This window comes from Symsagittifera roscoffensis, chromosome 4, assembly GCF_963678635.1.
Source record: "Symsagittifera roscoffensis chromosome 4, txSymRosc1.1, whole genome shotgun sequence".
Lineage (NCBI taxonomy): Eukaryota > Metazoa > Xenacoelomorpha > Acoela > Convolutidae > Symsagittifera > Symsagittifera roscoffensis.
This window is the reverse complement of record NC_087065.1, coordinates 10,675,260-10,699,143: the sequence shown is the minus strand read 5'-3', so window position 1 is coordinate 10,699,143 and position 23,884 is coordinate 10,675,260. Positions and strand designations below refer to the sequence as shown.

At 36.5% G+C, this 23,884-nt stretch overlaps 2 protein-coding genes across 2 annotated transcripts in view; one reads left to right on the top strand and one right to left on the bottom strand.

The window, feature by feature from the left end:
- The window catches only part of LOC134844464 (4-galactosyl-N-acetylglucosaminide 3-alpha-L-fucosyltransferase 9-like), a 30,617-nt gene extending 14,601 nt beyond the window's left edge, over nt 1-16,016 (top strand). Inside the window, exon 4 of the mRNA XM_063861161.1 lies at nt 15,047-16,016. Coding sequence (XP_063717231.1) covers nt 15,047-15,836 — 790 coding nt within the window. The 3' untranslated portion in view covers nt 15,837-16,016. The remainder of the gene's footprint in view (nt 1-15,046) is intronic.
- LOC134844093 (testicular acid phosphatase homolog) overlaps nt 1-23,514 on the bottom strand; it is a 52,254-nt gene extending 28,740 nt beyond the window's left edge. Inside the window, exons 1-2 of the mRNA XM_063860568.1 lie at nt 23,215-23,514; nt 19,426-19,610 (exon numbers count right to left, since the gene is read on the bottom strand). Coding sequence (XP_063716638.1) covers nt 19,426-19,610; nt 23,215-23,368 — 339 coding nt within the window. The 5' untranslated portion in view covers nt 23,369-23,514. The remainder of the gene's footprint in view (nt 1-19,425; nt 19,611-23,214) is intronic.
- Between the last annotated feature and the right edge of the window lie 370 nt (nt 23,515-23,884).

The following is a 23,884-nucleotide window of genomic DNA, read 5'->3' as shown; positions in this document are numbered from 1 at the left end:
TCATAATTAAAATGAAATTGAAGAAATTAATTCATTGCAAGGAACGAAGTTAATACCAAACAACAATTATTTACAAAAATATTTAATCAAAGAGCTGTCGAGCAGCAGAAGAGTTCTGGAGGTTTTCTATAGAACGCAGAGCTGTACGAGGTTCCATTGCTGGTGGTTGTTGTAGAGGGGTTTTTTGAGGCGTCATTGTTTCTGAGAAACCCTCATCTTCATCTATTGTGATGGGGTTTTCGGTTGATCCTGCTTCCTCCCAAAGAAAGAGGAAGTCGTCGACTGGTTGAGCCACAAATCTTGACTCAGGAATCTCGGGGTAGTTCATTACCACATGCTCAGAAACTTCCTCAATCATTTGCATTTCTTCAAGTTGGTTCTCGGTCATGGGTACTTGTGTCACATGATGCTCCTGGAAATCCCTTCGCATCACTTCCAACATGAGCCAGACTTGGATTGAGACGTCCATTCGTGCCAGAAAACCTCCAGAGATTGTTTCTTGCACTTGGATTTGTACTAGATCAGGCGAAAAGTCTACAGAATACATCAGGTTGCTGTTTTGCACTGAGAAGATCATTTTGAGCAATAAATTGAGTTTTAAAAAAACAAGAAAGATTTAGAGCTGCGAGGGAAGTATTTGACGGATATTAAGTTGAAATCAAAGTGTTTAGAGCTGAGAGAGGAGGTAGTTGACGGTGGGTAAGTTGAAAGTAAAATGATTTTTGGTTAAGAGAGAGGGGTACCTTCAACTCGAATGTGTGGGTTTAACCAATCAGAGTGGATTCTCCTTATTTAGATTGCAGTCTTGTCCAATCAGTTTTCAGTTTCTTTGTATGGAATTCTTGTAGAAAAGTCGTGTCCAGTCGGAAACAAAGCTCCATTTTGGGTACTTTTACACATTGTCGTTTCCAATAAAAAAAATGTTCATTTTTGTTCTAGTTGTCGTATCCAATCAGACAAAAGTTTACCTTTTAAGGACTTAAATCTTCCAAATAAACAAAAATATACACGAAAGCAATCACAAAATGTATGATCAAAAGTTTTTCGCAGTAAAAATAAGAAATATTGCCGATATAAGTAGCAGAAGAAGGAAAATTAATAAAAGTAGCATCTCTGCAAGTCTTCTCATCAAGTTAATTGAATTTTTTGTATGTAATCAATGAGAATTTGCTGATTTTTGAGTAGATAGTCCAGTTCTTTGATTTTGATGAAAATTTGGGAGGATAACTCAAAGTTGATGAAATTTTCAAAGCAAACCTCTGGAATTCTGATTCCAAACCGGATCAAGCAGAAGTTTGAACTTTGAAAATCCTTAAAGAAATGAAGGAATAAAGAAATTAGTTGAGGAATTTTAACAAATTTGGGTGTTGAGTAGGGAACAAAAAGAGTCTTTGATATATTACCGTACGAGTTTTTTTTAAATTTCGAAATCTCAAGAGTAAACAAAATTTCTTTCCTTGTGAGGTGTAATTCAGCCGTAAGTTTAAAACTTTGATACGCAATAGGTGGATCAAAAGTAAACTCTTTGATTGAGTAAGTTTCTCTGAAGAAACCTGTACTTAGTCGGATAACTCTATTATTTTGGACAACAAAAACGTCCAAAAAAATATGCAAAAAGTAAGTGTCAACATCTATTTCATCAATAAGAAAATCAATTGGAATTTTTATTTTTCTTTTTAAGTAACTCGAGCAAATTCAGTTGTTTTTTCGATAGACATTTTTTCAAATTTTTGAAACAATGATTAAGGTTTTTTATAATTTAATAAACAGTTCATTTTTAGAAAAAGCTGGATTCTGATTGGTTGACTTCCAACAAACAGTGATAAATAAAAGAAAACTCAATTCTGATTGATTTTTCTTCTTTAACTAATAGTAACAAAAACTCAATTCAATCTGATTTTCTTTACCTTAAAAGCAATCGCTCTATACTTTGTATGACTACTTGAACTTATTTTCAAAAATTTTCAACAATTCAAAGTAAGTATAAATAATCTAATAATTTTTTGGGACTTTTTAAATCTCCCAATTTTGTAGGTACCATGTACTTTCATTTAACTTTGCTACAAGCTAAATCTCCTACTTTGTCTTCAGATGCCAGGACTCAACAGGAATGAGAAAGTGAAATGCAAGGACTGTGCTAAAGAGTACAGTAGAGCCAATGCCGCTCGACATCGCAAAATTTGTCAAGCAGGGATTATTTCTTGTCCTGATTGTAAGTATTTCACTTACAAAAAGCAAGAAATGAATTATCACAAGGCCAAGAAACATGCTCCATCATTTTCCAAGCAATCAACGGTTTGCTCGTCTTGCGAGAAGGAGTTTTCGAGTTACTACTCTCTCTAACAACATCGGAGAAAAGAACATGGGCGAAACAACGGAAACCAAGTGATACGACGGCTGACTTGAACAAGATTGTGGTGGACGAAGATAATGGAGAGAAACTCAAAGAGGAGTTGAGTGCTTGTCAACACTTCTTGGTGGATACTGAGATGGAGAATGGGAGACATAAGGCATTTAACTTTCAAGTGTCAAAGTTAGATATCAAGATTATCAACGAGAAGATTGGAGAAGTCTTCAACAAGCAGGATTCCGCTGCAAAAATTAATATCGCTCTTGGATTTTATCTTTGTATTGTCGAAACCGGAGAATATCGGTATTACTAAGCACACAAAAATATTTATTTGTTCGAAAATCGCATTTACTGTGTACGAAAGCGGATTTGATTTCAACCCAGGGAAAAGTTGAAAAGTTTGATATCGTGGAGCAATGCACTTAAGAACGTCAGAACACAAAGTGGAGGTTCAAATTAATCACAAATGTTACAATTTTTGCTGCACTACTAAAAAACATCCCAATGGGATGTCCAGACTCTGTCTTGCCTGAACCTTTACTGAAAAAACATTCAGTAAACTGTCTTTTATCGGATAAATATAAACAACCAAACAAAGATCATATTTGCCTTTTCCGTGCGTTAACAATGTATTTGCATGGTCATATTAACCTCAATGCTCATACATCTCAGCTGTTCACAGAGTTTATAGCAAAATCTGGATACGATCCGAAGAATTTTCGCGGAGTTGCCATTGATGAGTTACCTCTTGTAGAGGGAATAGTTGAACGTAACGTATTCATTTACGATTTTGATATTCAGGAAGGAGAATATGTTGGAGAATTAGCTAGGCGAAGTATTGGAAAATTTTAAAAAACCGTGAAATTGTTAAGATTCAACAACCATATCATTCATACGAATGATATCGATTCCTTCTCCAAGTGTTTTCGATGTCCTAGCTGTGAGTGTTTCTTCAACAGATCAGACAACTTCAACAGACATCTGCTAACGTGTAAAGATAGAGTGCGACATATTGATCCCAAAAACGCGTACACACTACGGGAACCATTATTTGAGAAATTGAATGGCTTCAACATTCCCTACACTGAAGATCAGAAATTGTTTTGTAATGTTGCAGTTTTTGATTTCGAATCGATTTGTGTTCCCACAAACAGTTACTTGGATTGGAAAACATGTCCCTATTTCCGTCTCAATATCTTCAAGTCAGCAGGATGATCCAATATTCTTGTGTGAAAAAGATCCAGAACTTCTAATAAATGCTTTTGTTTCCAATTGGAAGTTCTGGCTGAAAAAGTAAACTACAAATGAGAACCAAGTTTCAAGAAATCGAAAACACTGCCAATGATCGAGTCAAAAAGATCTTTGATGAACTTAATGCTAGAATTTTAATTTAAAGACTAGAAGTCTTCGATTATGAAGATGAATGGGTTGAGGATGGCAACGAAGATGACATGTCGACAAAATTCTTAACAATTCAAAAAAATCAGCTGGTTGTCTTGAAACAGCATTTGGAGCGCTATGTTAATACCTTACCGGTGTTCGGCTTTAATTGCGGCAGATACGATCTGAACCTTATCAAATCTTATTTGATTCCATACCTTATATGTGATAAAGAAATCGAACCAACATTCATTAAAAAGCAAAAGATTCCATATCATTCAAAGTTGAAGATGTTCAGTTTCTGGACATAAGGAAGTTTCTTGGAGGGGCAACAACATTAGATTCGTTTCTGAAAGCCTATAAAGCAAGTGAAACCAAAAGTTTTTTCCCTTACAAATGGTTTGACAGTCCAGACATGCTTGACTGTACAGAATTGCCTCCATATGAAGCCTTTTTCAGCAAACTGAGAAATCACAGCCTTCTCGAAGTTAATGGAGGAATTGATCAACAAAGTGCGCTGAAAAAATTACATATTCAATCAGTTAGTTCCACCAACAGGTTTTGAAATTTACTCTTATTTGAAAAACATCTGAAAACAACACAGCATGATTACTTTCAAAGACTTCTTACGATGGTATAACAACAAAGATATTGTTCCTACTCTTGAAGCTATGCAAAAGATGATATAGTTTTACCATGATAAGTGAATTGACATGCTAAAACTGGGATGCACGCTTCCAAATCTTGCAAATATCTGCTTACACAAGTCGACAAATCACAAATTTTACCCGTTCTTTGAAGGAGACAAGGATTTATGTGAGAAAAATAGAGAAGACATGACTGGTGGTCCATCAATAGTTTTTACGCAAAAAACTGTTGTCGATCAAACTTATTTTCGTAACTCGCTATATATTTGCAAAACAATAGTTGGAATTGACGCTAGCCAATTATATCCATTCTCAATGTGCCAAGAGATGCCGACTGGACTTTACACAAGATGGGAGTATGACTCTGAAACTGATCGCTTTAAAGCTGGAAATAACAGAACAAAAAATTTCGAGAAAATGGTTACGTCCTTTTATCAAGAATTGAGACCAGAGTATAAAATTGAGAGATTTTACACACCCAGAAAGCAGAAGAGAATTGACTGTTTTCATGTTGATGGTTACTGCGATCGCTGTAAAACAGTATTTGAAGCTATGGGTTGCCACTATCATTTCTGCTCACTATCAAGAAGCGAGAAATGGATGAGTTGAGACGAGAGTAGATAAAAGAAAGAGGTTACAAAATTCAGGAAATGTGGGAGTGTGAGTGGTGGGGGCATTGCAAAACAGATTTTTCAGTCAACAATCATGTCAAGACAAAATTTCCTTACAAAAGACCTCTGTCTACTGATTCTTTACTTGAAAAAATAAAGAACAGATCTCTTTTTGGCTATGTGCAATGCGATTTAATAGCTACCGACGAGTTGAAGCCTACATTTTCAAATTTTCCGCCAATATTCAAAAATATTGACGTCTGCCGAAACGATATTGGAGAATTCATGAAAATCTATGCCAAGGAAACGATTTGTTGAAAAACCCACAACGAATGTTGATTTCGAGTTTTAAATTAGAGAATGGTACAATCATCACACCTCTTCTTAACTTCTATCTAAGTCTTGGACTTCAATGTACAAAAATTTATCAGTTTGTTGAGTACACACCTAGAAAATGTTTCATCAACTTTGTTCAATTTGTTGTTGATGCTCGACGAGAACGAGACGAGAATCCACATTCTGGAGTTGTTGCTGCGCCGATGAAGCTTCTCGGTAACAGCTCGTACGGTTATCAAATTATGGACAGATCCAGACACACGATAATAAACATCTCGGCGATGAGAAGACACACAAAGCGATAAACGTGAAGTTTTTCAAGCGATTGAATGTTGTGAAAAAAGACTTACATGAAGTAGAACTATTGAAGTCAACAATTGAACATAGGGAACCAATTATTGTAGGTTTTTTCATTCTTCAATAGGCCAAACTTAGAATGTTGGAGTTATTCTACAACTTCTTCCACAAGTATTGCGATGAGAACAAATTCGAGGAGTTGGAGATGGATACGGACTCTTTCTACCTAGCATTAGCAGAAGATAACCTTGACGATTGTAAATTACCTGAAAAGAAAGCTCAGTGGTCACTAATTCGTCGAAATGATTGTAGAGACGACTTTATAGCTGATGCAGATGAGAATTTTTTTCCACGTACATGCTGCGCTGTTCACAAAAAGCAAACGAGAACCTGGATTATTCAAAGAAGAATTTCGCTGCACTAAATTGATGTGCCTGTGCAGGAAGACGTATTGCTGCTATGGTAGTAAGAGCGACAAATTTAAATTTAGCAGCAAAGGACTCAACAAAAGAACGCCAGAAGACACTGGGGATGGGCCAATGTCTAAATACAGACGAGTTATTGACGAAGCTGTAATTTTGAGGTCGACCAATCGCGGATTCAAAACCTGCAACCATTTACTTGGAACAATTGAACAAACTAAAAAAGGACTCAGTTACTTTTACCCAAAAAGGGAGGTACTTGATGATGGAATACATACTAAGCCCTTGAATTTGTAAATTTAACTTAACCTATAAACTGTAGTAAAACTTCATACTATGCATTGATTTATATGTTATTTAACTCTTCAACTGTAATAAAACAGTTTACAGTATTTTAATTTTTTTTTCTGAAAAACATTATTTCTTATTTGATGCTTCAGTTAGGTTTCAGCATAGTTTCAGACATTTTCAATTAAACTCAAATGGTTTAAAACAATTTTAAAATCACATCTTAAGACATCGAAAAAATCTATAACCTATCGGATTGGTGCAGAGGATCTTAAAACATGGTAAGATCGTGCGGCAAAAGTTTTGCTGAAACCTACCATCTCAAACCGAGCGCCGAAGAAAAGTTACCATCTGAAACCTGCTATCTTAATACATTCGGAAACCTATTCACTATCTTAATACATTGGGAAGTCTATTTCCTATCTTAATACATAGGGTGATGACCGGATATTCTATAGCCTATGTTAATACATGGGGGTCATCACCCCCCCTACCTGATCGTCTCACGCATATAATACTCAAACAATTCCATAAACTAAGTCTAGGAAAAAATACTGATCATTCAAAATTCATACATGTTGGTAAAAAGGTGTAATCGAATTTTCAAAGTGATTCTTTCTTGTTTTGGCATAAAATTCGGTGTATTGTACTAAATAAAATAAAAAAACTTTGCTGACTTTAGTTATGAGTAATTCATGATTTTTGTGATGAACTTAAACCAAAAATTTTAAGAAATGAAATGAAATTTTTTAAAAAAAGTTTTTTTTTCAAATTGTTTTATGGGAAAATTCTAGTCATACAATTTCCATATATGAAAAATCACTAATCATAGACCTTTCATGTACTTATGGAAATGCCTGAAAAATGTACGAAAGTCATTTTGCATATATGAAAATTAGAAAATTGCTTGATTAGCATTTTTGGTCAACCCATGAAGAGGGATCCCTAGAAAAGAAAATGGCAGCCAGAAAAGCAGCTGGGACTTGATTTCAGAGAAATGGTGATATTGGCTAAAATATCGTTTGAAAAAACACAAAGTGTTGCGTACGAGAGACACCAACTGTTCACTTGATCTCAAGAAATGGGAGAGACCTTGGAGTTCTTTCAAGCAGCTCTAACTGCACAAGCAGCGATAGCGGAGCTAGGCATATTGGACGACAAACTAGTTAGGGATTTACACATTTCGAAGATGAAAATACAGTATTACAAGATACATTAATATTTGAAACATTAATACCGAAAGAAGTTCTAAGACGAGCAATAAAAATCCAACAGAGTTAACAAACATTACAAGCGTTTCAGAAACCACACGCCAAAACTGCAAGTGCAAGCCATTTGTCTGGGTCACAAATTAATATAGAGCAGGAACCCATTATGGCAGTAGGCAATAAAGGTCAAAACACTAGACGACCGAACAAAGAACAGTATACACGGAAAACAAACGAAATCAGGAGCAATGCAAGGCCCCGTGCAGACCATAAACTGGGTAACAGAAGTGGAAGAGCTTTTGTGGAGCGACATCTCAAAAATTGTCCAGCATAGGGGAAGTCATTTAAGAAAGGTAACAAATCCAACCATTTCGCTAAGATGTGCCGGTCACAACAAATAAACGAATTGACGGAAAACACAACAAACTAAGACGAATAATAAGATCTGATTCAAAACTTTCATTCTCGTGATAAATTCGAGATCATGCCAATCGAACCTGATTACACATCAAATGAACAAATCAATGATTACATTGAAAATCGACTAGAGAACAAAGATTCAAGACATCCGGGTTGGAAGGAGACACAAAATAACAAAAAGTTTGATATACGCAAGAATCCCCAGTCAGAACAGATAAAAACACAACAGGCGTTGGTGAGGATTGATAATCCAATTATAAATATGACCAAAGGTACAGGGAGCCCGATATCTTTCTTAAACTGGGCAACGGCAAAGCTAATACTGTAGGGATCCACCAATACAAAATTCATCCCAGCGGAAATACTAAACCTGTCAGAGCAGTTTTTCGACTGAAACAAGCACCCAATTTTGATATTGGGAATGCCTAAAACAGACATCCAATCAGCAGATAGGAGGTGAAAGAAGCATCGTTTCTAATCACAGAACGCCGTACAAGATGCATTCTGGGTCTGGATTTACAAAGCAAAATGGGAATACACACAACTCAGAAACCGGCACCCAAGGAAAGATCGAGGTTAGAAAAAATACAATTTTACTTTAATTTTAAAGACCTATTTAACCGCCAAGGGGAATCGAAAAATCATGTTGTCAGTACAAAGTTTAAATATCCATTATGCGCAATACAAGAAAAGGGTAGAAGAATCCCCAATCACATTCACGACAAAGTCCAATCAGAATGTACAAAATTGCTATTGGATGGACACACAGAGAAACTAGACAAATGTATTAGCGATTGTTTCATTGCTCCTATGGTTATCACGGTGAAGAAAGACGACTCCAAAAAATTGGCATTGGATGCAAAACCCATTGATAGACAATTGTACAAAAATAAGTAACAACTGTTAAACGTTGATGAGTTATTGGACGGGGTGAGTCAAATCGTAACAGCGAAAACGACCAAAGCGCTGTATCTCACGGTATTGGAATTGAAATATGCACATAGTCAACTGAAGTTAACTGCTGAAACAGTTTAACAATGCAATTTCAATATTTTAGGGAGACAAGCAACGGCGACATCAATGTTCCTTACAGGGTTCTATGGTCTGGCCAACATGCCAATAGAGTTTCAAAAGTTTCGATTATACAATGGTTTAATCGAAAATTAAACCATTGTAGGAACACATTTATTAAAATTGGATGATATTTCAAACGTATCAAAAGGAAACGAAAAGGAACTCGAAAAAGTGTTCCTCGAGATAAAAAAAACTCGATGATGAAAACCTCGCTTTAAAACTTTCTACGTGCGAGCGCTTTCAAACTGATGTGAACTGGCACGGTCACAAATCATCACGAGCGAAATTACTCGAAAAATAACGAAAACAGAAACGATACTCAATTTAAATCAACCCAAATCTCTTAAACAGTTAACATCGATCATGGTTAGCATTAACCGTTTCTCTGAATTTATTCCGGAAAAGCTATGAAACGAACTCCTGAAAGGCTATGGATCGAAAATTAAACCATTCTAGGAACACATTTTTCTATTTGGATGATATTTCAACCGTCTCAAAAGAACATAAAAAGTAACCCGAAAAGTTGGTTCTCGAGGTAATAAGAAGCTCGATGTTGAAAATCTCGCTTTAAAACTTTCTAAGTAAGAATTTTTTCAAACTTAAGTGAACTGGCTCTGTCACAAATAATCACCGAGCGGAATTATTCCAAAAACAGAAGTTATACTCAATTGAAATCCACCCAAATCTCTTAAACAACTAAAATAGTTCCTGGCGGGCATTAACCATCTCTAAATTTATTCCGGAAGGGCTATGGATCGAACTCCGAAAAGGCTAAAGATCGAACATTAAACCATTCTAGGAACACAATTTTTTTTCGGATGATATTTTAATCGTCTCAAAATGAGACGAAAAGGAAACCGAAAAATTGGTTCTCGAGGTATTAAAAAACTCGATGATGAAAACCTCGCTTTGAAACTTTCTAAGTGTAAGTTCTTTCAAACTGAAGTGAACTGTATCGGTCACAATTTATCACCGAACAGAATTACTCCAAAATAACGAGAACAGAGGCGATATCAAATTTAAACCCACCCAAATCTCTTAAACAACTAAAATTGTTCTTGGGTAGCATTAACCATCTCTCTAAATTTATTCCGAACGAAGCAAGTTTGACGGATAAGCTTCGACCACTATTACGTGCTGAAAATGAGAAAAAAACTGAAAAATATTAAAATGCCAGTAAAAAAAACTCCAATGGAGGCAACAGCAATCAGAAATTTTTGAAAATACCGCCAAGATAAATTATTATTAGCCCATGAAGGAAACTCTATTCGATGCCAAAACAAGCCATAGTGGACATGGTGCAAACTTCCATCAAAAAGCTGGGGATGGGGAGTGGATGCCAATTGCAATTGCAACACGATACTTAAACGCCCAAGAAAACAAATATTCGACCAACGAGCTTGAACTAATCGCAGAAGTTTGGTCGGTAGACCGATTTTAAAAATGTCTTTTGGTAAAAGGAGTTTATAATAGCTGCAGATCATTAGGCTCTCGCGTCAGCATTGGGTGAGATTTGGTCGAGCAGAACGTATCAACCCAGACTCGCCAGATGGGCGGACAAATTGCTACCTTACCAATTTAAAATAGTACATATCCCGGGAAAGGGATTTGGGGATAGTGGACTATGCATCAAGAGAGTCGACCGGGGAACCGTGGTCAGAATTGGCATCAGACAAAAATTTCGTTGTAACATCATTAGAGACTTTTACAAAGCTCTTTACTGCTTAAGCAGTCGGCTAAACAACACAGGGGGCTCGAACGGAAAAAAGTAGTTCTGGAACATTCTGAAGCTAAAACTGACGATAGCTAAAAGAAAGACACGTCATCTCACGGTTGCTAGGGTAACCAAAACTGTTCAAAACAAACAGGTCTCGATCGGAACGAAACCGATAAAAAATCAAGACTTTCAACGTTGCAACAAGACAGTTTTTCAAAATTATCTCATTCAGTACAGCCGTATAGCTAAAGTTTGGAGAAATTACAAAATAATCCAAAAAATGGACGACAACAACAACCAGCCAGAGAGCGAAAACTTAAAGAAAACAGTGAGGATCAGTGAGAAGAATCCCAGTAGCGGGAGAGATCGAACGACAGGGGAGGTAACAGAAACAACTTTCGAAAGGACTAGGATGGTAAGAAAAAGGAACATCAAACCGGTCAGATTCAGACTGCTCTGACTCAGCCATCCCCCATATCGAGTGGGAGGCGATGGACAAATACATCAGAGTAAATCCAGAGACATTGACCTCCACGGCAATTAAGAAAGCAGCGCCTAGGCTAGTTTCGTTTTGGGACCTCATCGGAGCAGAGAATCTGGACAAACCTGGGAACATGTTAGAGCTGGAGGCCAACTCAGAGATGATCATCTAAAGATAAGCAGAAAGAGAAATCGACAGCGACAGCAGGAAGAAGGGGACGCCCATCGTTGAAGTAGAGTAGACCTCACAGCAGATAGCTGGAGAAAAGCAGCCCAGAATTAAACGTAGTGACAGGAAGACGAAACAGTCACTCGTCTCGAAAAAACTAGTTTCGTCGGCAGAACGATTCGACGAAGGAGGCTTAAGGAATCTGTCAAAATTATTTGACGAAAACTTGTTAGACGAAATAATTACGAAGGATACGTGGATGAACAGGCTTCGCAGGGTCATTGAGAGGAATGACCGTCACAGTTTCGAGCTTATGGGCCCGTACATCAATCCACTATGCACCAGATGTCAGTTGTAGACGACTGCATTCTTGTGGACAATCGGTTGGAAGTACCCGGCCAATTGCGCCCAGCGGTATTAAAGCGGATCAGTCGCGGTCAACCGCGACAAGAGGCGATGCTGGACGTTTCCATTTATTTGTTGTGGCCCCACATGCTTTAGGATATAGTCAGTTTGGCTGCGGAATAAAGACGCTGCACCCGCTATAGTAAGAATGCTACATATGCAGTAAGACATAATAAGAAGGCTGTCATTCCAAAAAAAGCTGCAAAACCGCTATCAGTGCGAACGCAGCCGAGACAAGAACTACAGCTTGATTACGTGTGACCACTCGAAGACCATACAGGAAAAAAATACTTGCTTGTGGCAACAGACCGGTACTCTAAATTTCCGCCGGTAAAAATAAAAATTCAACAGTTTCACCTTCGATAAACTTTTACGTATTGATATCGATACAAACCGAATATCCGAATCAATGAGAACTGATCAATTTTTCGGCTTCAAGGGTAAAGCGATGAAAAAATGTTGTTTAGAAAATAACAAAGAAGAAACATTCTGCCCTGTGGGGGACCACCGAGGGTGTAGGTTGCTCGAGCTGACTATACAAACAATCAAAAGAAGACTTGGGGGATCCTTTTCGATGAAAACGTCACATCCATAAAGCTATGTTTTGGCACAATAATGTGTGACCTTAGATGGAGTGACGATAGTACGCTCTCGTTTCGAACCTCATTTGGACGACTTCCAGAAACAGAATTTAAAATCATAAGCGACAAATTCTCAATCGACTCTGATCATTTAGATAATGAGCACCTGGAGCGATCGGCCCTCACGGCTTCACAGTTTAAGAAACGCATTGACCAATCAAGGGACAACGTGAAGATTGTGCAAAAAGGACAAACAGTCGTGATGTGAGTCCGCTGTTTAAACAGCGAGTGCAGTCAGCCAATGAGCGAGATCGAGTCCGGGCTTTAAAGGCTCTCCTCGGTGTAAACACCCGATTGAATGCCACACGAACGGACACATCTGCGAACGATATCAGACAGATAGTGGATGAAACCAGTACAAAAAATCCGAAACTGAGAAAGGAACTTCTCTACTCGTGAGAGCGTGGCTTGATAGAAGATAAACCGCTGGAGACTGTCTAGCAATTTATCACAAAACCTTCTCAGAAAAAAAATAGGAAGAGTGGGAAGGTATTAACGAACCCGTTAAAAGTAAACGTAATTTCAGAAACGCTTTATGTTGTCAAAACAGCCGCGGGGCGATACATAGAAAGAGTGTCAAAGCAAAATCTAAAGTAACACACAATCACCAGAGAAACAGAAAAAAACCAGAAAAGGCAAAAGCCCAACTACCGAAGAATCCAAAAGCAAACATCAGAAGAAAACAACCGATGCGCTGCTGATAGAGAGCGAATCGGAAGATGAGATGCTGCATCGACAGCAGAAATCGGAACAGGAAATGGCCAGAGGGCTACTTCAAGACAGTCCATCAATCGTAACATCAAAAGATACGGAGGCAGGCGAAAGACTGATTTTGGCAAAAAAAATGAGAGAAGCCAAAAAATGCAGGTTTAATTACAAGCATCCCAGGAACTCAGGAGAAACATCGTGCGAAAAGAGCAAACAGTCGTGATGTGAGTCCGCTGTTTAAACAGCGAGTGCAGTCAGCCAATGAGCGAGATCGAGTCCGGGCTTTAAAGGCTCGCCTCGATGCAAACGCCCGATGCAATTCCACCTGAGTTCCTGGGATGCTTGTAATTAAACCTGCATTTTTTGGCTTCTCTCATTTTTTTGCCAAAGTCAGTCTTTCGCCTGCCTCCGTATCTTTTGATGTTACGATTGATGGACTGTCTTGAAGAAGCCCTCTGGCCATTTCTTTTTCCCATTTCTGCTGTCGATGCAGCATCTCATCTTCCGATTCGCTCTCTATCAGCAGCGCATCGATTGCTTTCTTCTGATGTTTGCTGAGTTACACTCAAGAAGAAAGAAAAGAAACCAACGGTCCAAAAGGCAAGAAAGGCCAAAGCTGCATCAGCAGTCAAGGAGAAACAACAATCAGATTATCAAAGTTTCACCTTAATTCCAAGCTCGTCGAAAGCAATTATATGCTCGTTGACACCCAGAAGGGCAAAAATAGAAAAATTGAAAAAAATCCTTCATCACTCGCCAGATAACACCGGAGATAACCTTGAAAGCTTTTTAAAATCAGGACATGACGCCGGATAAATGGGAGAATCTACCTGTTCAGTTGCTCACCCGAGCAGTACAAAAATCGGCCGAGGAGATCCTGACGTCAAGAGATAGAGCAGCAGAGGCGGACGTGGAAAATCACTGAACACTTCTTCAGGTTTTTCCGATGAGTCGTTCCGTGAAGAGACTGACGGCTCCCCATTAGCGAGACGAAGCGGAAGGCAGACTAGAAACCAAGGACCCAGTCGGCACGGAGACCCGATAAAGCATTCGGTACGCTTAATATGTTCGGAGGCAGATATCACGGACTTGAACAGGCCGGCTCTGGAACTGGAAGTTAGGATGTTCATCCCTGGACATTACTCGAACGTGGAATGCAGCGTGACGAGTACCACTCCAGATTGAAGCAGTAAAAATAGAGAGAGATGCAGCGTAACAAACTGAATTTGTTAAAGAAAAAGGGTGTCAATTAAAATGGGCCTTTCCGTCATACGACGGTCCGTGCACAAGTTGAATACGGCCATAACAATGCTATATAATTACATCGGGAAAACTTATGAATATATTCAAGCGATTTTAAAGCATCCAGAGAACTGTCAATTAAAACTTACCCTCCTCGATTATAGCACAGATGAATTTGTCTATGTTAGATGTATTTCTAGGTTTTTTGCATCCCCTGAGGCAGAGGATTGCACTCCTCAGAAGTGCAAAACAATTTTTTGTGTCCGAATATGATTCGTTCCGTATTTCGCTGAGTTTCTCTGCTAGTTTCTGGACCGTTTTTGTGGAGCCTGGTGCTGCTCCAGTACACGCAAAAATTAGTGGAACAAGTCTGCTGTGTTCCACATCCAGAATTCTTTGTTGGTATTTTAATGTTTTGACACTCTCATGATATTTGTGGCGTCAGATATAGTTTCAAGGCAGGATTTAGCATGGGGGTTAAAAATTTTTACATCGAAAAAGGTTAGGCTGAATCGACCTCCCCAGAGTCCATTTGCCTTGATGTCAAGTCGAGCGTCATCTTCAGTAGTGGTTGTTTTGTTGTGAAAGCTTTCGCCTTCCAACGATTCTGAACGATTTCGACTAGACTCTACTAATTTTATGACATCATAGGTTTGATGGTTTTCGTGATAAGGAGCTGCAAAATGCACTGAACTGGACAATCTTCGCATCCCACAAAGCGACCATTAACTACCCATTTTTCATCACAAAAGCGGCAACTCCAAGTTCAATTCAAAAATCGGAGCTGATAACATCTGAATTGAAATCCAGAAAAAAAGATGTCTGCTGGATTTTTTCCGACTGCATTGTTGATCAATCTGGGAGACAAGGATTTGTGAAAGAGTTTCTGGCTCACTATGAAGGGAACTTTCATGTATGGGGCAAAGGATTACAAGAGTGCATGAAACAACGCGGGATAAAAGAAAAAGTAGTGGACCATGGTTATCTTGAAGGAAAAAGAGAGGACGTTCACGCACCACAACAACGAATAATCCAAGACTGCAAATTCTATTTCGCCCTTGAAAATTCGTATTGCGAAGGTTACATTTCTGAAAAAGTTTACAATTCAGTAGAAGGCGGTGCTATTCCAATCATGAACGGGTGGCGCGAAAGCTGCGACAAGCAGCTACCTAAAGGGTCCTTTATTCACGTTTCGGATTTCGAATCAATTTCAAACTTGACAAAATATATCGAGCGGCTTGTGAAAAACGAGAATGAAATGCTAGCTTATCATAAATGGAGACAAACTGCACGCCTGGAGCAAAGTGAAATTGAAACTGTTTGCAAAATATGCAACAAGCTCAAAGAACTGGATTATAGAAAAGCTATGGGCATGAAAACGGAGCCAGAAATTATAGAGAATCCGTATGAAACAATCATTAATCTACAAACGTGTATTTAGAAAAAGGGTCAGCGAACAATTTAATACCCCGGGTTGACTTCCATAGAAGAAAAATGCTTATCATACAATTTCATATATAGTGTCTATGGAAAAAAATGCTTATCATACAATTTTCATACAAAATTTTAAAACGGTTTTAAAGAATTTTGGTACAGATACATATTCTACTTGGCGCTTTTAAAGCTTTCTGGTCGAAAAAAGCTTATCATACAATTTCATAGTGCGCAAAAAAATGCTTATCAATCTAATTTCATACAATTTTGGGGATAAAAAGTCTGATAAAAAGCTTTAAATTTAATTCTATAGTATAGTATGGAAAAAATGCTGGTAATAAATTTTTATAGTATGAAAAAAATGCTTATTTTGCTATTTTCATACATACACTTTTACTCAATGAAATTGTATGAAAGAGTATGATAAGCATTTTTTGTCAACCCGGGACGTCAATGACTTGACTCTATTAACATGTCCTGTACCATAGTGATTTTGTCCTAAAGGTGTTCGTCTAACTGTTTTTTATACTTTGTGTGAAAAATTGCAGAATATGCATTAATGTTGTTTAAAATAAACGGTCTATTTGTGTTGTACAATATTTCGATTCAAGAACATATTTTGTATGAAACAAATTCAATTTATTTTCAAAATGAGGTGTCTCTTCACTATTCTTTCTATCGGAATCCGAATTACGACTGAGAGGGGTTTGAAATTAAACCACACTCTATTTTACTCAAACATTCTTCGAGGAAACAAAAACAGGTTGAAACAAAGATAGCCGGTTACTCAGCAAGTTGTCTCAGAAAAATAGAAAAAACGGTGTTTTTTTACTAACTGGTGTCGTTTTTTTCTGCATATTGTAATTTAAAAAATCTGAACAAAAAAAATATAATTTAGGCATAATAGAGAGTCATAGTAAAATAGGTCAATAGGAAAACAGATTTTGAAGAAAAAATCCAACCCAGTCCAATGATTCGGGTAAACCTGATTTTGCGTGGAAAACAAAAAAATCATAAAATACAAACGAATACAAAGTTCGTCCCCATTTTCAATGGTCGGAACAAAAACAGCTATCAAATCCACGGTTCCTTCACACTCCTCGAATGCTGTACACTATTAAATTTGACACTGAGCCTGTCAAATACTGCTTGTCATAGATGGATCACAATCGAGCGTGACCAAGTGACGATGTTTTTTTTTGCCGAATTCCCAAATGAGATGAAAACTAAATCGCATGAAAATGAAATAGTTATCAAAAGGCATGAAATCGATATATTTGTCGAAGTAAATTAAATCATTAAGTTGCAGTAAGAACAGATTAAATGGTTGCTGTGCAAGTAGCCCAGAATATTCCAACCACAATAATTTTAGAAAAAAAATTATCAAAAAAAATCGATTAAAAAAATTGATTTTTTTTATCAAGAAAGTATTAGATATTTAAGTAAAAAAGTAAGTAAAACGTATAATAATAGCTGCAACTTTGTTATAATTGAAGCGGAATTGAATTGGGATCTCAGCCAATTTCATTTAAATTGATCAAATTTCCAATATTTTGTCCAGAAAACCCAAAAATTTTGAGATCGGTTTTTCTCAACTCTGGGAGAAATTTTTTTCATTTTTTTTAGAGTTCGAATCACGGCTACAAAGACCGGAATATAAAACCAAATTTGACTTCTACGAAGTTTTATTTCAGGTACTCAACGTTAGCTGGAACAAAACGGTCTTCGAGTGATCGCAACTAAAGCTTATTAAGAGTTAGTTATTTAGAAAAAAGTTGGTTAACACTTTTTCACTTTTTCTCGACTTTAATATTTCAAATCCTAATACTAAAAGCAATTTTTTTGTCATTAAAGGATTTGGAAAAATTGTTTCCATAAGTATAGTCAACGCCATTTGTTTGAAATTTTGCATGCAAAAAAAACTAAAAAAACTCAGATTTTGAAGACAAAAGTATAAAACATTAAGATTTCAATTTGTTTTAAAAACACAGCGCAAAAATACAGCGAGAGTAATGAAATCTATAGCAATTTTATAGCTCACTAAATTAGCCCTCAAAATGGGCAAAAGTTATTCAGCCAAAATAAGGCAACAATTGATTTTTTGGGAAACTAGTTGCTACGGAAGAATTTGAATTTTAATAAAACACTGATGGAAAAGCATTTGCTAACATTATGTTCATAACTGTCCAATTTGCTAGCCTCATTTCCATTTGGAACGATTAGCTAGCCTCAATTCAATTTGCAATAATTTTGTTGAGAAGGATATTTGCCAAGCATAACTTATTGACGTTGCATTTCAGGTTTATGGATAAAATCTTCAAAGCACGAATAAAATAGTCCAGAATGGCCAAAGTTGCACCTTTCAAACTCCCAAAATTTTGCAAAAAAAGATTGGAGGTAAAAAATCTCTTCAAATTTAATTTTGATGAGTCAATATGGGGCACAAAAGTTTTTTTTGTTAGAAGCTTTGATTCGATCACCGAAAATTGACAGAATAAAAAACCACACCAAGCAAAAGTCGAAACAACAAATGCACGGATACATCATGGGTAGACGCTCGTTGAAGCAAACAGAAACTGAAGTGGATTTTCATTCCCCTCCACCACGTTATCAATCAAATTTTGCCTTTTAAACAACCCAATATGGGGCAACTGAGTCAAAAACAAATATGCCGAAATCTTGCAGCCAAAAAACGAAAAAAACTGAAACTCAAATATAATTCTAACTGGAGCTTGTAATTAAGATGAACGTATTTCCCCGGTTTATCCATGTAAAAGCCCTGTGCAAAAACAACAATTTGTTGTTCCAGCTTTTGACGAAGGTGACAGAATATTTGTGCACGTCGGTGACGCTCGTTTGTGCTCGTTTTTTTTTTCGTTTGCGCTCGCCAGAAAATTTTTTTATGTCATCTAAACCATTTTGCTGAACTGCGCTCAATTTTAAAAAGATATTCGTCTGTGATCATTTTTCGTCAAGTTATACAATTTTTTAATTTTGTTTTGAAAGTTTAAAGAAATTTTTAAATCAAACATTACTCCATTGAGTTAAAAAGACAGTCATACAGGCTTTTACGCTGATACGAGCAAATAATTAAAAGCATGAGAAATTAAAAGCAAGTATTTTTCTTCATGAAGTGACTGACTGAAAGATGTAAGAAAAACCGTTCACTGAAAAAAGATTAGTTTTTTATTAAAAAATTCGGATGCTTCAAAACATCACAGCTAACGCTTTTTGGGAACTAATTCGGGAAACATCAAGATCACAGTTCATTTTAAAAACAACTGATAGACTGATCTGGGTTTTCCTCGTGCGCGAAAGACCGAAGGCGCGAAAAAGTTGATGGCCAATCAAAGTTCACTAATCGTAAATTTGAGAGAAACAAGCTATAAAATCGGTCAGTTTTGGACAGTTTAAAAGGCCTTGATTGGTTGAGAATTTTCATTCGGTCCTTCGCTAATGAGAATAGTACTCAGAGGAATTTATTGCAGAGGAATTTATTGAGAAATTTATTGCAGATAACAAAGTTGCAAATTAGCCGATAAAAATCAAACGAAAGACGCATTGAAATGTTGAAAAGAAAAGAGTTAATTTAGTACCTCGTTAGGGGAGAATCTGTCGGACAAGTAGTCTGTGCCATATCTCTCCCTCAGTAGCTTGCCCAGTTCATACTGCTGCTGTGACCCCACAGGTGTCAGTTTCTGGGGGTAGCCTATCTTGTTCCACATCTCGTAGTGGGGGTCATTGGGAAGCAGAATGCCAGGAGTAGCTGTTCCGTGGCGAACTAAAACACAACGACGGATATTCAAAAAAAAAGATAAATGTGAATCGTGAAAAACAAAAGAAACTTATGTCATTGGTGTTGAAATTTGCATCCTACTTGAAGCTCTAGAATAATTGTTACATCGTCATTATATAAATTATTAGTCGCTGGTTATTTTCGGCTGATTCATATGGTAACTGGTGTATACTTTGAATGAATTACATTCCACATGACAATTAATCTCTGTCAGAGCCGGTCTAGTTTTGACCGAACTTTGGCGGATTCCGCAATGTGCCTCATTGAGCCAAAAATTAATGCCGCATTTACCAGAGTAGAAAAAAATCAGTTAGGGCTTCGGCGCCAGCAAATGGAGAGTTATTGGAATAATTATCGCAAGCAGTGTTTCCAACCAAAAAGTACGAAAGAACTTAGTATACGGAAGTACACTCACAGGACATAGATGTTGCAATTTCAATTAAACAAGCAAATTAGCGAGTTTTTTTCACGTTTTTGTCGTTTTCTCTTCAACTACGGAAAATATAAATTGGAAATTTTGACACAGGCTAGATGAAACTAGTTTAAAGAAATTAGTCGGGGCAAAATTTGAGAACAATGGTTGTGAAGGCGTACAATAGTCAGTAACTATAACTAGTTTCAGAGTTGTTCTTGCTATGGAAATAAACTTGCAAACAGCATGAGGAATTTAGAAGTACAAGCTTCATATAGGTTCTTTGGGAAGCTGATGATATTGACTTACTTTTTATGTTGCAGAAAAAATCAGAAAAAATTTCAAAGTTTACCATCAATTAAGGGCTGAGTTTTTCTGAGTGATTTTGCGCTGATGATTGAAATCAGCCAGTCAAAAACAAAATTCAATTAAAGAAATTTAGAAAAAATACTGCTCCGATTTATGCACCGGACTCTCATAAGCAGTTATGTTGTCTCTAAATTTGTACATTTATCTTGTAAAAGTACTCAAGACGTTATAAAGTATGTTTTGTCAAAATAGACACGACTGTTTTTTGACGCCAAACCAGGTCACTTTTTCAATTATTTTGCATGTATTTCTTCCGCAGCATAGAGAGTATTTCATGATTATCAGCTTCTTACAGAACAAACTTGAGCTCGTGCTTTTAAATTCCTTGTGTTGTTTGCGAGGATATTTCCACAGCAAGAACAGTTCTAAAATTAGTTACAATATACTGGCTGCTTTACGCTTTCAAAATAAGATTTCTCAAAACTTTATCGACTTAATTTTTCCCAATAGTTTCGTATAGCATGCATCAAATCTTCAACGAAATGACTTAAATATTTGAGAAAACAAAAAACGGAAAGAAAAAATTTGCCTCGCAAAGAAAAAGGTTACCTGGTTTTAAGCCAACGCCAAGAAAAGTCTAAACTCGTGAAAAATAAAACTTTTTGCTGCTATGTTTGCTACATGAAAAATTTCACTTATTCAATTTCTTAAAAAGAGTTGAAATTTTCTTGCAACCTGTTTTGTGGGCTCTTTTTCCTTCCCCCCGCCCCCCCCCCCCCCCCCACCTCACACGAGCTTCAATATATTAGTGTAACGAGTGGTTTTACGAGGTTGAGTATGAAGACCAAATATGTTTGTCGTGGCCTTATTAGTCTTTCATATCAATTGGACAATGTGGTCATTAAATTTACATGTAAAAGTTTGCAGGTGGGGGGGGGGGGGGGGGAGGAAAAAGAGCCGTTTTGTGATTTCTGGTTTTAAAAAGAAATATGCAAAAAAAATTGTTCAAATAGCTTTGATTTACGGAAATGAAATCAAACCGAAAATGAAAATTAATCGCAAACATAAATATCGCAAAAAAAGTCACTCTCTCAAATAAAATTTCATGTTTTTTTAACGTTCTTGTTATATTTTCTTAATTAGGGCGACTTAATTAGATGAAAACGACAAAAAAGAGTGGTGATAAAGGCTAAACTAAGTTTTCAATTATGGATTAGTTAGATGGGGCTGTCAACCTCACATCAGATTTCGTCAAAAGCCGAAAATATTCAGACCAGCTGTTCTCGACAAAGCCTTTTCTCAAATCCTGGAATAATTAAATTAGCGTCGGAAAAACACGCCTAACGCAACATTTTCTTCGCATCCCATTTTAGGTCGTCGTAATTATTTTTTTGACGCCGAAATCAAAACTAAATGATTTAACCTCATGAACAGTCCTGGCATGATGTTTCGTTCAACCAAACCCCCCACAACAAGACTTAAGTCGGACAAAAATTGTAAGATAATTTTTCCGATCGAAAACAACCAAAACTCCAATATGAAATACCTACTCAGAACTTCAGAAGTGAGCAAACATTTTTAACAACCAATACAGAGGAGAAAAGAATAAAACAGATGTAAAGCGGAGTTTTGTAACACCTGCGATACAAAAAAGATATGCTAAGTAAAGTAATCTAAGAAAAATCTTGACTACTTGAGAAAGATGTAACATATTTTCATTTTTCAAAAGTTTGAGTTTTTTAGCGATTCAGTTCGTCCAATCTCGATCGCAGATCGAATTCCGAAAAGTCCATTTAATAAACTCAACAAAAGCAAACATATCTTTCGATCATATGTGAAAAAGACAAGAACTCAACATTTTACTCCAAATTTTGTAATCAGATAAGAAAATTATTCCAAATAACTTAAGCTATAAGATTTCCTTCATTGATTTTTGGTTATATTACTTTTTCGACATCGAGAATAATGAATTACTATTATTAGGTTTCTTGGGGCTCAATTACCTGCAATATTGCAGTAATAAATCAAAATCCGTTTCAAATATGACCTTAACGTTTCGACCAAAAATCTAATAGACTAGTTGTATCCAAAAATTAAATAACGAACAAAAAATAAAAAATTATTTAAGAAGAAAACTTTTTTTTTGCATAAAATTTGATTTTTTTTTTGAAAATTTATTTCCAAGGAAGTTCTTATATTCTAACTGAACAATTTTTGTGCAACTAACGTTACTCGATTGCTTTACTCGCTCGAAATTGGACTTGACTCAAAAATTTCATACCAGTTTTTTTCAACACAAGGAAAATTTTTTGAATATTTATGACTTACAGGGCTTTCATATGACAAATCAATAGACCACTCCAATAATTATTCGTATCTGATTTTGCGGGGAAAAAATTTAAAAAAAAACAATGAAATCAACCTGAAAATTTCTTCCCACTTTCAGTGGTCGGAACAATAAGCAGACAACCGCTTTCAGCCCATGTTTTAAGTTAAACCCCAGCTTTTTGTCGTGCAAAGCATCTATGTTGTCTCGACAAGAGTAGCAACGGGAATTGGCCTTCTTTTAAATTCAGTCAACTGATGAGCTCTGTGAACAAAATTATATAGGGAAAAAGTCTAGTATCCAATGAAATAACTTCACTAATCGCAAGAGTAGATATCTATTGCCCGTTTAGAACTGACACGCTCATGCTTTCGTTTTGAAAAAAAAATTACGACCAACATTCCATCTTTTATCAAATGGTTTTGTCAAAATTAAGAGGCGAAACATATCTTGAGAGATATAGTTAAACGACAACACGGTTTAATAATTTAAGCAGCACAGGCTATTCGATCATTTCTAGTTTGCTTGAGAACTAGTCTTACCTAAGCTAACAACTAGAATGAGTGAATCGGACGCCTGTGACGATCCATTACTGAGTGTTGTATGAAAATTCAGTGAAATTACAAACAAAATAAACAGAAATGTTAAGCAACTGCTAGAAGCCATATCTCTTCGTCCGTGCTTGTTTCCAAACATTTCCGCAAAGATTCAAACCTTTATGATATTTTCAATAGTTAAAAATTTTCGGTAAAGTGGATTTGACTGAATTTCAGTTTATCGACAGGGTAAAATGTTTTGAAAGTTGAAAGTTCCAGTGTTAGATTAAATGCCTCAAAACAAATCGAGTATGATTGCCTTAATTCATCTTATCTGTCAATTTAACTATCCAGATACCCAAATTTGGCACCCAAATTCCAGATACAAAAAGAATATGTCGGTCACAAGGTGTGTTATCTTCAGATCATAATATATCTGAAACTTTACTGCTAATATGTGCTACTAAGGGCGTTAAATAAAGCAACAAATGAATCTGACCTCGCTTTAATTACGCAGCAAATTTGTTCGGTTGAATTTATTAGTAGAATACTAAAATGATTTGATGATACGCCAAAGACTTTGGTGAGCGGGTTCAAAATATATGAACTTTTTGAATTAAACTACAAGAAAACTTTGCAATTTAGGAGTAGTTTTGCAGGTTTATTGATATGAATC